At 35.1% G+C, this 15,269-nt stretch overlaps 1 protein-coding gene across 1 annotated transcript; it reads left to right on the top strand.

Annotated features, from left to right (window-relative positions):
• Positions 1–2,362: 2,362 nt before the first annotated feature.
• LOC139855248 (uncharacterized) lies at positions 2,363–4,335 on the top strand. The gene is made up of 7 exons (XM_071844486.1): positions 2,363–2,537; positions 2,622–2,702; positions 2,942–3,027; positions 3,104–3,247; positions 3,559–3,654; positions 3,789–4,103; positions 4,189–4,335. The coding sequence occupies exons 1-7, from the start codon at positions 2,363–2,365 to the stop codon at positions 4,333–4,335; spliced, it is 1,044 nt and encodes a 347-aa protein (XP_071700587.1).
• Positions 4,336–15,269: the final 10,934 nt, after the last annotated feature.

Consider the following 15,269-nt stretch of genomic DNA (forward strand, 5'->3'; position numbering starts at 1 on the left):
GCATGCATGCGTACATACATACATACATACATACATACATACATACATACATACATACATACATACATACATACATACATACATACATACATACATACATAGTATTGAAGGATCAAACACAAGTACTAGCTACCTAGTGTCCCTAATCCCACTAGCCAGAAACTTTAGTCGTTTACCAAACTCCAACTGAATTTCGGACACCATCAAACAATTATAGAAACCTCGATCAACTTCAATGAATGTACAAGATCATTGCGATCGATCCGACCATACTATCTAAGTTAACATTGCAAATAGGTCACCACTAAACAACTCGTATATATTGTTAGACAACCATCTACCATAACTCGACCCCTAATTTGACCGCATTCTGGCTATTCTAGACCCTTCAAACCAATTCCTTTAGTGATAGAGCTCTACCCCTAACCTCTTATCTGGCATACACCTTTATATACCAAAACTTTTTCGTTAGTCATTCCATTTTGATATGATTCATTTAATATCTATGGAACAAATGTGTATGCATAATATTAGTTATAATTCTATTAAATCGTCTATGTAATAAATTTTTTCATATCATAAGATACATATTATATATTATTATTATTAGTATTATTATTATTATTATTATTATTATTATTATTATTATTATTATTATTATTATTATTATTATTTTATTATTCTAGACGAATATAAATGTTAAATAAATGTAAATTATACAATTGGTAACCTATATTAAAACAAAAATTCGTATCAATACTTATTACAATTATATTAGTCATTATAGTATGTATAATATAAGTTTTTTATTAAATTAAATAACAAGGTCAAAATAAATTTAATACTCAATAATATTGGTTATATAAGGTAAATATATAAGGTATTTATATAAAGATCATGATCTCTATAATTATAGGATATACCCATCATCCGATATACACGCCGCTAACACGTACATCTATAGCGCCAACAGTTATAACCCAAAATTTTTGAAGCAGGAATTTTTCATCCGAAATTTTTAGATCGCCATTTTGCTTCCCACCAATCCTTTTTTCCCAAAAATTTTGAACGTCATTATGCTTACCACCAATAAACCGATCAATATGTTAACTCTTTTTTGTAATTCTATTAGAGAAGACCTAGTATCACACATAATATTTTTCGCAGCAAGGTCTATGAGTTTTTAAAATCAATCGGAGAAAAGGTAATTACTTTGGATCTTGACTTTGTAAATCTGTGATGTTGTTGTAGCATACGTTTTATATACTGCAATCATAGTTAATATTCTGTTTCATACTATGGTGATAACATATTGTTTACTTATTCTATTATCTCGATTATGAAACTGAAACTGATCGAAAATGATACGCTCATTTAGTTGTAATAGTTTATGAGATTTATTCTAGTATACTTATAGATTTAGGTACATCATCATGTTTACATTGATGTATGGTATATTTTAATCTTTATAAGACAAATAAATGTTTACTGTCATCGCCATGATTATTAGAAATAGATTTAGGTTTCCAACATGATTGTCTTGTTTTTGTTGTCTTTTACTTGTAACGTCATCACCATGATTACGTTGATCATCCTTATGTTCTTCTAAACTTATATTTCTTCTGTCAGGTAGAAGTAATCAAGGTCAAAGATCAATGGAACCTGTCAATGCTTATGAAAATGAGAGAAATATGACGATGCAGAAGAATGCACAAGTATTTGAATCCTATGGTCTACCAAATCTTCTAATTATTTGCATACAAAAAAATCTAGAAAAAAACAAACGAAAGATAAATCAACTCTAAGGTTAATAGATGAGGATGATGATTATAGGCCTGATGAGTTGCTTGACATTGATGGTGAGGATGATTTTGTTGAAGCAGATGTAACAACTTTCAAGGTGTCTGAAAAGGTAAAAAGAAATTATTCTAACACATTTTATTTCATTATATTTATTTAACAAACTGTTACTTCTTGCAGAAAAAGCATAAAAATTACATAAAACTAATGTCGCTAAATAGCGTGGCTAATTTAAGGAAGAAACGTGTGAGTTCTACGACTATGAACCATAATGAGATGGTTGCAAAATCTAAAAAGAAAAAGTTACAGATGGCTAGTACAAGGGGTGCGATAACTCGTATGTCACAACAGTCTAAGAAATGCAAGAAGATAGTTGGCACAGCACTGTAAATAGATTCACCAGAACAGCTAAAAACGATAGATAGAGTCACTAATGGTGGGTTGATCGTTATTTTATGTTGTGGCAGTCTTATTTTTCAACAAATTTATTTCTGACATCGACTGATTATTAATCCTAGTTTTAATTTACTATTATATATAACCTTCTTCAATAACAGACGAGATGACTATAGAAGAACGAACTGGCGACATCAATGCTGACATCGATGGTCATGATACCGAGATGGTGTACCCAGATGACCATGAAGTTAATTCTCAAAAAGAATTGGATCTTGAAACAGAGATTGATTGGGAGCTGAACGCAGACCGTGAATTTACTCAACCTGAGCATGACCAACGTAAACTTTTGATATTTGCAACACCATTCTTTTATTTTGTCAATCCTATATTCAAACTTTGATAATGACTTTTGTGATAAAAAGCAAAAGAAGATCAAGAAGATCAAGAAGAGGAACTTGTCCCAACAGAACAAGAAAGACAAAATGATGTGGATAGTGGATCAGGTATTCTAGTGAATTTGGTTTTATCTGTGTTTAGTTAATGTATTTGATTACACCAAATAAAAATTTATTCACGTTCTGTCTTTCAGCAACAACTAAATGCTTCATGCCAAGAGGACCAACACAAATGAAAAAAGCATGGGAACGAATAGAATTGGAGCGAACAATTATCGTTGTAAATGAATTTGGATAACCTGTTAGTAAAAAAAGTTGTGAGCTTACCCATTTCATGGGTGTGGTAGCTAGGAGTGGGAAGGAATGTCCTCTTCACAAACGTTGGCATAAAGTTCATAAATCAACAAAGAAGGATTTGCTTGCTATCATAAAGGTCTATACATAAAAAGTGGATGTCATTGATTATCTTTTATGTTTTACTAAACTGAAAGTTTATATTTAATTTGTAGACAAAAGTTGACATTCGTGGAGATGATGATAAGTGGATTCTTCAATTTATTGGAAAAAAGGTCAAGAGCTGGAGGAATAGACTTAAGAAGCTTCACTATGATCCAAGTAAATCACGCCACGAACAATTAAAATCCAGGCCTAAGGTAGTCCAAAAAACACACTGGAAAAGACTTGTTGACTTTTGGAATGGTGATGCATCAAAAGTATGATCATGTCTTCATATTAAAACAACATTATATTATTGTTTATCTCATTATAATATTTCATTTTCCTTAATTAGGGCATGAGTGAGAAAAATAAACGTAATTGACAAAAAAGGTCATTGCACCCATTGATTGGCAAAAAGAGTTATGCACAAATTCGTGAGGAACTAAAGGTAAGTTTATTACAAATGCAAATGTTATTATAGTGCTATCTTTTTTGTTGTTACTCATTTTCTTTTTTGTTACAACAGATACAATTGGGAAGAGAGCCGAGTAGAGTGGACATTTTTGAGCGGTCTTTCTCGAAAGCTGACATCACAAACAATTTTGAAGCTGTAAAACAGCTTGTAAGTTACATAATTACAAAACTGAATGTGCTGGCAGAATGATAACTATTTTTGCTTAAATGTAATCATTATTTTATGGCCTCTCTACATGTGGTTTACCGTGGGGATTTTAATGATCATTTTTCTATTTACAGGAACAAATGAAAGAACTTTCCAAGGAATTACCAAAAGGTTCACTCGATGAGCCTGGACCAGATGATATCTATGCAAAAGTCAGGGGTACAGCTAAACATGGACAAGCAGAAATGTATGGGCTCGGTGTTCGTGTATCAGATGTTTGGGGTGAAGTCAGGAGTCGTGCCGCTATATGCCAAGAGAACGTCAAGTTGAAAGCAGAACTCCAGGAGTATAAAGAACGTGAAAAACAAAAGAACGTTATGACAGATTATTCCGTTGTTAATCCTCATGCATCAACAAATAATGGCATAATTACCAATACACCACTACAGGTATATTTCTATTCAGTTACTATTGTTATTATCCTCGTTAAAATATTTATTGTTGAATAATTAATAGTTGGAAAATTAAAAATAGGTTGGCAAAGAAGTCCACCTAAAGAGCATTAATAATCCAACCCTCATTGTCGCAAAAGGCAGGCTTCGTAGTTTAGACCCACTAACAGTGGTTGGAGGAGTAGAGATTGGTCCAGGATGGGTGAAGTACATGTTCAAGTTGCAATAAAAAGTGATGAAACAGTGATAAGACCATTTGAACTTGTTACTACAATGATAGAGGCTACCGGTGTGGCTATTGCGTGGCCAACTTCTTTACTCTCGGTATGCCATTGTTAAATTGTTGATGTAATTCGGTTTAATAACTTTGAATGCTTATGCTTATACATTAATTATTTGTTTGTAGGTTGTGCCACTGGATTAAGCTCACATGATTGGCAGGGATTAATACTTGATGACGTTGCTGCTTTTTATTTGAATGTTCAGTTACTTTTCTGTTGGATGTTTTTTTAGTGTGTTACTTGTTTATCCTTTATTAAGTTTGCAACAATATTATGTTATATGGTTTGAATTTTATTAATGGAAATTATTAATTGCATGTCCACATTGGTTAAAGAAAGCATAAATATAAATATAATAAATCCATATATAAATATATATAAATATATTAAATATAATAAATATAAATATAAATATAAATATAAATATACATACATATCCCATTGGGATCATTGTGATGATATGCAAATGATAGAATATAATTTTAGGACCCTTTTTGGATCTATTAAAAATATTTATTCGTGAACTACCAACATCATTGCCATTACACGGCCATTACATATTACATTTTATTGGACCCTTTTTGGGTGTACTAATTAGTAAATTGTTCCTTCTAAATATCATGGTTATGACATGATAATTAGAAAAAATATATTAGGACCCTTTCTAGAGGTACTATATTAGTCACATTAGTTCATGGTTTCCTATTGATATCATGGCCATTACATGATATCTATATTAGGACCCATATCGGCCTAAAGAAAGTGTCCCAAAAATGTTTTTTAGGAACTTTTTCCTTCGTAAAAAAGGGTGCCAATATGTTTTTATGGATCATTGTCCATCGTAATAAAGGGTCCCAATTAGTCATATTAGTTTAGGGTTTCATATTGATATCATGGCCATTACAGGATACGTATATTAGGACCCTTATCGGTCGTAATATAGGGTCCCAAATATGTTTTTACGACCAATTTCCTTCGTAATAAAGGGTCCTAATAGGTTTTTAAGGACCAGTGTCCATCGTAAAAAAAGGTCCCATTTAGTTTTTAGGAACTTCAATAAAGGGTCTAAAAATGTGTTTAGGACCTTTAATAAAGGTTCCCAAAACCCCATTGCTAACGTAGATCGTCACATGATAGGACCTTTTTGGGGTTCCTTATAGGTCATTTTTTTCTGGTACCCTTTTGACCCTTTAGGTACGGCTTATCTAGTAACCAACATTCAAAGGGTGCCAAAAGCAAAAGGGTACCAAACAGGCACATAATGGGACACTTTTGGGGGTGCCGTAAGGTCATTTTTATTGTAGTGTTTTTTCATTCAACTATGGTTACTTTTGCGTTGTTAAGCATAAACGATCGTGTCAAATAAGGACCGATCAACTCCCTCACACTTAGCTATTGCTTGTACTCAAGCAATCTTAAACTCAACCCTTCAATTCAAATCTCTAGCAAATGATAAATCTTCAAAGGCATGAATAAAATCGCAAAATCTTGCACTCACTGTGAAACATAAATTCCTCCGACATGGCTCCCACTTGAATTTAACCAACTTAAATTCCCAACTTGCATCATGAGTATAATAACATCTTATCTCGAACTTTGTGATTTTCAAACGAACCATGAGTCAAGTGGGAGCCATCCGCCATATGAACTAGATAAAAGAACCATGTACCGTCAATTCCATATTTGTTTTAAAGGTTGGTGTGCCGGAGTGTCCGAAGACACCCTTTTTGGTTCTCCCGATGTTATAGGATCACAACACTCATCTCATGCCCCCAACAACTCCTCCGGTGACTCTCAGAGCAGGGTGGACAATGGACAAAGGGTCGTGGAATTTAAGTCCCATGTGACTTCTAATGAGAAATAGTTTTTGTGGATTTAGCCCCATCTAGCTCTATTTTTAGCGGTATTATACGCCCCAACAATGCTCGCGTGTAGGAATATTTATCCAGCCCCTATACTGGATGTTTTATGGATTTGGCTCCATCGAGCTCTCGTTTGTGGTTTTAGCCCCAAGCAAGGCTCTCGTGTAGGAATATTTATCCAGCCCATATACTGGTTGTTTTGCAGCGAACTGCGGGTATGGCTAGTGTCATCCACAGCTAATCCTGGTTTTGGATAGCGGCACAGAACAAGTCCAAACACTAGCATTTGTTCTCGGTATCGAAACAAGATGTGAATGAACAGAAAATGACATTTTGTACCTTTCACTTTCGTCAATTCATGGTAAAAAGCTGCACTAAAAAGTGCTTTAAATATAAATTGGAAGACTTTACTTCCTTTTTGAAAACACCTTGATAACACAACTAAGAAGACTTTACTTCTTAGCTTTACCTCAAAAAAAAATCTTGTTTAATTTAGGTGCCAACAACCACTTTTCTTAATACCTGTTAATACCATGCCACTTCACTTATGCTTCCACTGTTTTTCACAAAAATCACACTTGGTTTGTTATAAAATTATGATAAAAATTTTGTTCAACTTTAATAATCATAATGTTTTACTCACTTTAAGCTTCAAACCAAGTAATGTATCCCAAAAAAATTTAAAATTTCCCCTCTCCCCCAAACTTAGATCATGCTACGCCCTCGTATGCATGTTTTAAGAACATCACAATGTTTGTGTGAAAAGAAAAGAAATTATTAACATATTACCGAGATACTTGCACGTTCACCATCCATTTGTAACCATTGCACACCATTTTGATTCATCATCATGCATTCCATTGATTACATTTATCCTTTCCATTACAACTTAGAAAAGAAAAACAAAAGAAAAATGTAAAATCTAACTAGCGCACATTCGGAGGGATCCGCTTTAAACCACCTGATTCCCTCGAGTGGACGTGTTTTGTCTCGTGAGGGCTTGTAGTGAACATACCCACAAAGTTCATTTAACTACTACAAAAATGGAAATAAAGTAAGAAAAATAAAAGAAAAGAAAAGTGTACATGTTATTTTAGACGGAGCACATGACCTGATTAAAATCAGAGAGGCTCATCCCATCCTGGGATCAGGACCAAATATGCTGTCAAATAAACTTCTCAATAACAGTGCCATGTCAAACACCGACTTTCTGCCTTCCTCTCTTGCTCTCTCCATATCCGGTGGTAGTGGTGTGGGTTGCTGATAAAACAATGGTGGTGCCACAGATGGTGCAGGTGGATCTACATACTCCACACCCACTGCAAAGCCTGACGTATATGTCGTGTAATCAATCGGCTCATAGTATTGCGTAACCGGTCGTTGCTGCAAAATATCCTCATATTGACGCCTTCGATTATCCCTTTCAAAAATATTCTGCTGATATCGCTCAGTCAAATAAATCTGTGCTCTAGCCGCATCAAGAAGGGTATTTTGTTGTTCCTCCATCCTTGCTCACCTCTGTTCGTCTACCTGAACATATCTCCTACCTCTACTTGTTCCCTCACCTTGAGAGTTATAATCCGGATCGACCCTATCATCCATATCCTCAACAGCCCGCGCAACCCGCTCGAATGAATCTACCGAATTGTAATCCTCTTCCTCAACAGGAAGCTCATCATCCTCTACCCCAAAAGTATGTCACTCCAAGTAAGATGGGTTCTCAATTACAAAACCATCCCCTTGTCTCATAAATTCGAGCCCGGGTACCTTTTCTTTTACTTTCTTAATGTCTTGGCTTTTTCCTTTGGGATTATTCGCAATCCCCCATTCCTCCATAAAAAGAAAGACAAAAACCGCATATAAGGGATCATCGCCCTTTGTTCCAACTGCTCTCGACATTCCCAAATCTAAGTCATCATAACCAACCGTAACGAAGGTACCATTGAATTAGTTACCATAGCATACAACGTTTGTGGAAATTTTTCCCCTGGAATCCATTTTAAAGTCGACAACCAATTAAACACCTGTGTAGGATAAGATCTCCCAATAACAGTTTAGATGTGTATTCGAAAAACCCATTTGAACTGGTTGCAATGCAGCTTCCCTGCCCCAGTCTGAAAGTACCTGAAAACCCCCATAGTTTCTCCACACACTTACAGTTATGTACCTTTCACAGAAAGCATTTCTCAAGAGCTGTTCCTTCTTCTCTGTATACAAGTGAACCTGCCATTCATAAGGTAATTCAATTAACCATTTCTTATCTATCCAGTTTAGAGTGACTCCTTGGTTACCACCGCTTCTCTTACCTCTGCTTAGCATTTTCTGCAATTACACAACTTAACAAACACTTTAGTATTTAAATGAAATACTTTACATGTTATTGCTTAACAAATCAATATCATGAACTCATAGCAATACATGCAAACCCTAACCTTGTGCACTAAATTCACTAATATCAACATGTTCAATCTTTATGAACTATCTTTTGCTCATTTAACCAAAAGAACACTCAATTTAACCATTTAAATTACTCATCTCTATTAGCCAACCCTATTCAAGTAAAACATCATAAACCATTGAAATCATCATTCTAAAAAAAAAACTACAAACTTCATTACCTCACAAACATTACATTAACATTAAACATTAAGGACACACATTCTAGTCACAAAACATTACCAATTTTGGTCAAAGTCAACTCTAGTCAACTACTTGAAAGCAATCAACAAGTTCTAACCTAAATCCCCAAATTGGTCATGCATACATATCCTATTCACATATTTAGGCACAATTAACATTAGCTAGAACATAAACAATGCTTAAACATGATTAAATCGGATTAACCCTAGCACATAAATATGAAAATAGCAAAAACCCAAAATTGATAATCGAAAACAATGAAAACAAGAGAATGATGACTACTTTCATGTTAAAACACTTGATTTGAATGAATATTTGAAGAATTAAACCTCGAAATCGAAACCCCCAAACTTAGGTTTTTGGCCAAAAACACGAATCAACACCCAATTTGGTTGATTTTGTAAAGATTTGGATGTTTGAAAGAAGTGCAATGACGAATTGATGATGTTTAAAGCTTCGATTTGTTGTTTAGATGATGAAAAATTATGGTTTAGAGTGATGGTGTTTGTGGTTAATGGCTGCACTTGAGGAGTATATGTTTTTAATTTTTTTCTTCTATTTAAAACCCTTAACCCGTCACCAGCGACTTTACACTGGCGTAAAATACGCCAGAACTGGCGTAAATTACGCCAACACAGAAACAACCGTAAAAATGTGGTGTAATTTTAAGCCTAAAATTGATTTTTTCGTTGAACCACGATGATATATGCACGTAAATTACACCCAATTGGCGTAAATTACGCCATCTTTCAGGTACTGAAAAGTTTTTCTTTTTTTCATTTTCTGCATTCTTTTCGCAGAACTCGTTTTTGGGACTAAAAACCTGACCCCCTCCCACACATTGAGCAATGCATTGTCCTCAATGCTCAAAATTAGAGATAGTCATTAAACCAACCCATATTAATGCCTTGAAAATGGTTCTTTGCCCCACCCGCATGTACAAAAATAAAATAAAATACCCTACAACTTACAAACTTTACAAAGGTGTGCGGATTTTTGACGGAGTCGCGCACTCGACTCCTCTTCCATATTAGCACTTGTCGGGATCATCGACTCCGATGTTGCTAGAGTCGAATCCATCTTCCATATTGAGAGTGATTATGATATCTTCATCTTTAATTACCAACGTCCCCGTATCTAAATCTAGTGACATCCTCGCGGTTGCTAAAAACCCAAGTCCCAACACAAGTGGAGTGTTTTTGTCCGGCTCACAATCCATAATGAAGAAATCTTCTTTATAGCTAATACCGTGGATAATAAGAGGGACATCTACCGCAATCCCAATTGGGTCATCAACAGTTTGATTTCCAAATCGGATACTCGTACTAGTTCGAACCAATTCCCGAATGCCTAACGATTTTGCAACTTTGGCCGGCATCATATTAACACTTGCACCCTAGTCTAGCAATGCCAAGTAAGTCTTTTCGTTTTGAAATTGACACATAACCGAAAACTCCCCCAGATCTCTATATCTTATACGAGGCTTGAATTCACATTGTGGTTTAGGCTTAACGCACTCAAATTCAATCGTCCAACCTTCATCATCAACAAAAGACGTTTTGGTGTTGTTCATGAACATGTCCATGTTTTCTTTACCCCACATATTCTCAAGCGTCTCTCGAATCTCTTATACATCTACATCCGGTTCATTTTCTCTCTTAGGCGCTTCCTTAACCGTGTTAACACAAATGGTTTCAACTTTGCTCGAACTCGCATCACTCTTCTTCTTCAATTGTCTTTCCAAGTAGAAATGAAAAGAATTTTCTTCTTCAATGATCTCTAGAAGTGCATCACGTTCTTCCGGTCTTAACTCAAACAACATTCTCTCGGTTAGCTTGTGATCACCCCTAGCTTTCTTGAATTCTTTATACTTTTGTTTCATAGAATCATACAAAATTTCAGCTTTCTCATCTTCACTTAACTCGGAATCTAAGCGTTGATTGGGTCGAATACCCCTGCACTCAACACTGTGATAGATCTCATCCATGTCTATCGTATCACCAACCACTTCCTCAATAACTTCTCTGTTAGGACCCCGAAGTTGTATAGTGTTAATGTGAAACATGCTTAAGTGAAGGTTCCTTAGAAGAGGGCTATATAAGGAACCTAAGTAGTCCTAATTAGATAGACATTGCATTGTAACCGAGTTCTAGAAGCTGTGGAATGTAATTTTACCGATTCTCTCTAGTACCGAGTCTCCTTCTTACTTACCGAATCTCATTCTATCTTATCATTTCTATCAATCTCAACATGATCTGACCTATCATTTGGTATCAGAGCTCCCAGAGAGTGATATTACATCACTATATCAATCCAGAGATTGTAGATTACAGAATCTGAGCACTCTCGGTATATTGAATCAGATTCGGTATAATTGAATTTGATAATCTGACGTTCAGATTCTTGTGATAAGTTCAGCGAAGGTGTATTAGGTCTATTAGAAAGAGTTTTGATCATCATTAAAGCTTTTTAACTTCAATTATGGAGAATCAAGTTGATTTTTAGAGTTCGTGGCTAAAACTCTCAGTATTGTCTAATTCAAGCTTGATTCCGGATTTCTGAGAAGATTTAAAGATTCAGTTGTGTTCGTGAGGTGTTAAATCACATTTCTATCGGTTCAATTTCTTCGATTCTTCAAGTTTTGAAGATTTGATCAACATTCGGTATCGTAACCGTCATACCGAGTCTGCTTCATTACTAGAATTCATCTTAAGTGTTGCAGATTTTGGTGTGTTTGTGATTCTATCACATTCGGTTTGTGTTTACGCAGCTAATTGGTGTGGTTTGAGAAAGGATTCTGTTAAATTTCTAAGTCTAAGACTTAGACTCGATATTGTCAACTGCTACAGTTGACATTCGGTATCCTGGATCTTTGGTATAATTGTTATCCTATTTGTTACTAACTTGTTTTCTTGTGCAGCAAGGTTACCAAATCTAATTCAAAGGAATTAGATTGTGATTACACATATTTGGTTACAGAATCTGACTACCGAGTCAGTTACCGAACCAGACTCTCTGTTTCACTTAATTCTTTGGTTTTAAGTGTTCTGAGGCTTCAAGTTGTGTGGTTACCGAATCCATACCAAATCTGGGTGTGTTACTTGTGATTCTTATCAGTTTCTGATACAAAATCTGGTTTACCGAATAGTTACTGAATCTGCTACAGTACCGAATCTTTACCGAATCTGACACTTTTGTTAGATTTTACTGAACCCTTGTCCTAGATTATGTTTAATACCGAATCTATACTGAATCTACCTCAATTCAAGATGTCTACTCAAGATACTCTTATCATTGGATCAGATTCCCGACCTCCAGTGTTGTTTGATGGTAAGTACACTCAGTGGCTTCATCGTATCACTCAGTACATAGACTATAAGGGTGAGAAAGCTAAACACATATGGGCTTCTTTAAGAGATGGTCCAGTTGCAGAGTTTCATCCTGATACTGGTATGCCAATTCCAGTCTATGAACTTTCTGGTGATAGACGTGAAAGAGCTCAGGGTGACATAGAGGCTAAGAATATTGTCATGCAAGCTATCCCATATGAGCTATTTGAAAATGTTGATAGCAACACTACTGCAAAAGATATATGGGATGAGATCAAACGACAACAAGAAGGTTATGACATGTCAGACGTTACTAAATTGAATAAGGCTCTGGGATTCTATGAAGATTTCAAGCAGGAACCAGAAGAGCAACTCAAGGATACCTACCGTCATTTCAATGGTGTTCTCAATGAGTTGAAAAGGTATAAAATTGTAAAGGTTAATGCAGAAGTAAACATGAAATTCCTCAAAAAGCTCAATGCTGATTGGCTTCCTTATGGAACCATTGTTCGATCAACCAAAGAGATTGACAAGATGACCATTCATGAGCTTGTTGGAGTGCTTATGCATTATCAACCTGAAGTGTCTAAACTTCAAGAGGGAAGGAAAGAGGTGTCTCCAAGTGATCCTCTTGCTTTAATTGCCAAAAGGAAGAGCAAATCATCTACTTCTTCTAAGAGTTTGTCCATGAAAGTTCTTGTTGAAGAATCCTCTGATTCTGATGACTTGAATTTTTCTGATATTGATGATTCTCATCTTGACTTAGTCAAAATGGCCGCCATGTTCACTAAGGCCTTGAACAAACACAAGTTCAAAGGCAAATCAAGCAATCAATGCAAAAACTCTTCGTCTTCCTCCTACTACAAGAAACATGATCAACCCAAACAACAACAACGTGCTGATGATTCCAAGAAGGAAGATTCAATTTGTTTCAATTGTGGTAAAGCTGGGCATTACTCTCGTGAATGCAAGATGCCTAAGAAAAAGGATGCTGCTTACTACAAGAAGAAAATGTTGATGGCAAAGATTGTGGAAACTAGAGGAGAGCTGAAACCGGTTGATGATACTTGGTTTAACTGGACTGACGAATCAGATTTAGAGGTGGATCATGCAAATATTTGCAAAGTGACTAAGCTCATTAAGGCTAAAGTAGCATCGGAGAATTCTGACTCAACATCTGACGATGATGAGGTACAATCAACTGAAATCTCACCTGATTTTATTAAAATGCAAAATGACTTGATGAAGAATCTGGTCTCAATGTCAAAAGAAGTTAAAGGCTTAAAATCTGAAAACAAGGTTTTAAAAGATAAAATCAAACTAAATGAGACCAGACCTTCTTCATCTAAATTGCAATCGGATGTACAAAGATTGACACTCCAACTCAGCTCCACGAAAACTGAGTTGGAAGATCTTAAAAAGACAATCCATCCGATTAAAGTTGAACAAACTGATTTTCATCTAAAATCGGAACGACTTGCAGAAAAAGTTCAATTCTTAGAAAAAGATCTTTCTGATTTAAAGAACCAACATGAACCCACACTTTCAAAACTAAACAAGAAAATTATTCATTTGGAAAATGCCATAATTGAGAAAGACACTGAAATTTTGTCATTGTCAAAAGAGTCTATTCTAATGAAAGCTCAGCTTGCTCGATATGAGGAAAAACTCTATCGCACAGAGCAATCTAAAGCTATTATTGATATGGAACTTTCAAAACAAACAATTTTCATGAACAGACCAAAAACGATTCATGGTGAAAAGTGGGGGTTGGGTTATGAAGATCCTAAGATCTTAGATGAAGCTTCCAAAAAGATTCCAGGACTATATCATTCTGATTATTTTCAAGCTGGCTTACCATATCATATTGTGCATGCTTCTGATGCTGATTTTGATGATATTATTGCTAATCGTAAATCTAAAAAATATCATCAAATTAGCTTAATGTATGAGAAAATTAATGCTAAAATGGGTTAATCACATCCTGATTTCTTGAAGGAACTCATTGAAACTGAAAAGAATGTGAAATGTGTTGATTATGTGCCTAAACGTAGATTGGTTTATATTCCTACACTCATGCTAGAGAAATACATTTTAATGCTTGAGAATAAATTGTTTAACAAACCTAGTTCTAGCATTATCACAATAGATGAAGTGTTTGATGAACCAACTTTTGATGTGAAACCAATTCTACCGGCCTTAATTGCATGTCCAGATGATGTATTCCGTGAAGACCTAGCACATGAACTAACTGTCTTCTTTGAGACAGATTCTCTAGGTCAAAATTCTTTAGATGAAACAGTAGAACCTCATGATGAACCGACTATTGAACCTTTGATAGATTTTGAAAGTCAACTTGATCCTTTGCATGATTATTACTTGCATTTACCTGCTGTACGTAATTTGAATCGTATAGTAGCTCAACTTGAACAGGAGAATATTGACTTACAACTTAAGTGCCAATCATTAGAGCACATGCTTGCTTTATGTGATAAGTTGCCTTCACTGCCTAAGAAAGAATGTACTTATGCTTTTAAAGAGGGTGAAGTGATAGTTTCTGCTGAAGAATTATGTCTTGAGATTAAAAGCTTAAAACAAAAGATAATTCAACTGAAACAGGCTAACACACTTAAGCAATCGTCTAATGTTGCAACCAATGTGCTTAAATGTATTGGTGGGATTGCTAAGAAGGGGAAGGGTACAACCACATCTAAGGATGCAAAACCCATTACTATTCTTAAAAATCCTCTACGTTCTCAATTTGGCAATATTGTTTCAAAAGTGGTTCCAACAACTCAATATGTTGTCAAAAAGGTTCATTCTCCCGATGGTTCTGTGTCAACTGAAAAGATTCCTATGATTCCAATGTCAAAAACTTCAAAAGTGAGTCTTTTAAAGAAATCAGTTAAGTCCACAAAACACACAAGTCCTAAACCTAATTTAAGTGAGTATGATGCAAAAGAACGTAAAATCAAATTGGAAATTTTGCAAAATCAATCATCTCATGAGTCAACTGAAAAGTTTGGACGTCTAACTAACAAAGGTGTTTTC

This window comes from Rutidosis leptorrhynchoides, chromosome 6 (genome assembly GCF_046630445.1).
Source record: "Rutidosis leptorrhynchoides isolate AG116_Rl617_1_P2 chromosome 6, CSIRO_AGI_Rlap_v1, whole genome shotgun sequence".
Classification (NCBI taxonomy): domain Eukaryota; kingdom Viridiplantae; phylum Streptophyta; class Magnoliopsida; order Asterales; family Asteraceae; genus Rutidosis; species Rutidosis leptorrhynchoides.

What these genes read in the sequence shown, in the direction of transcription:
- LOC139855248 (XM_071844486.1), top strand. Translation starts at nt 2,363, where the DNA reads ATGACTATAGAAGAACGAACTGGCGACATCAATGCTGACATCGATGGT. An exon ending in TCAACCTGAGCATGACCAAC is followed by an intron (nt 2,538 to 2,621) that starts GTAAACTTTTGA and finishes TGTGATAAAAAG; the next exon opens with CAAAAGAAGATCAAGAAGAT. An exon ending in ATTTGCTTGCTATCATAAAG is followed by an intron (nt 3,028 to 3,103) that starts GTCTATACATAA and finishes TTTAATTTGTAG; the next exon opens with ACAAAAGTTGACATTCGTGG.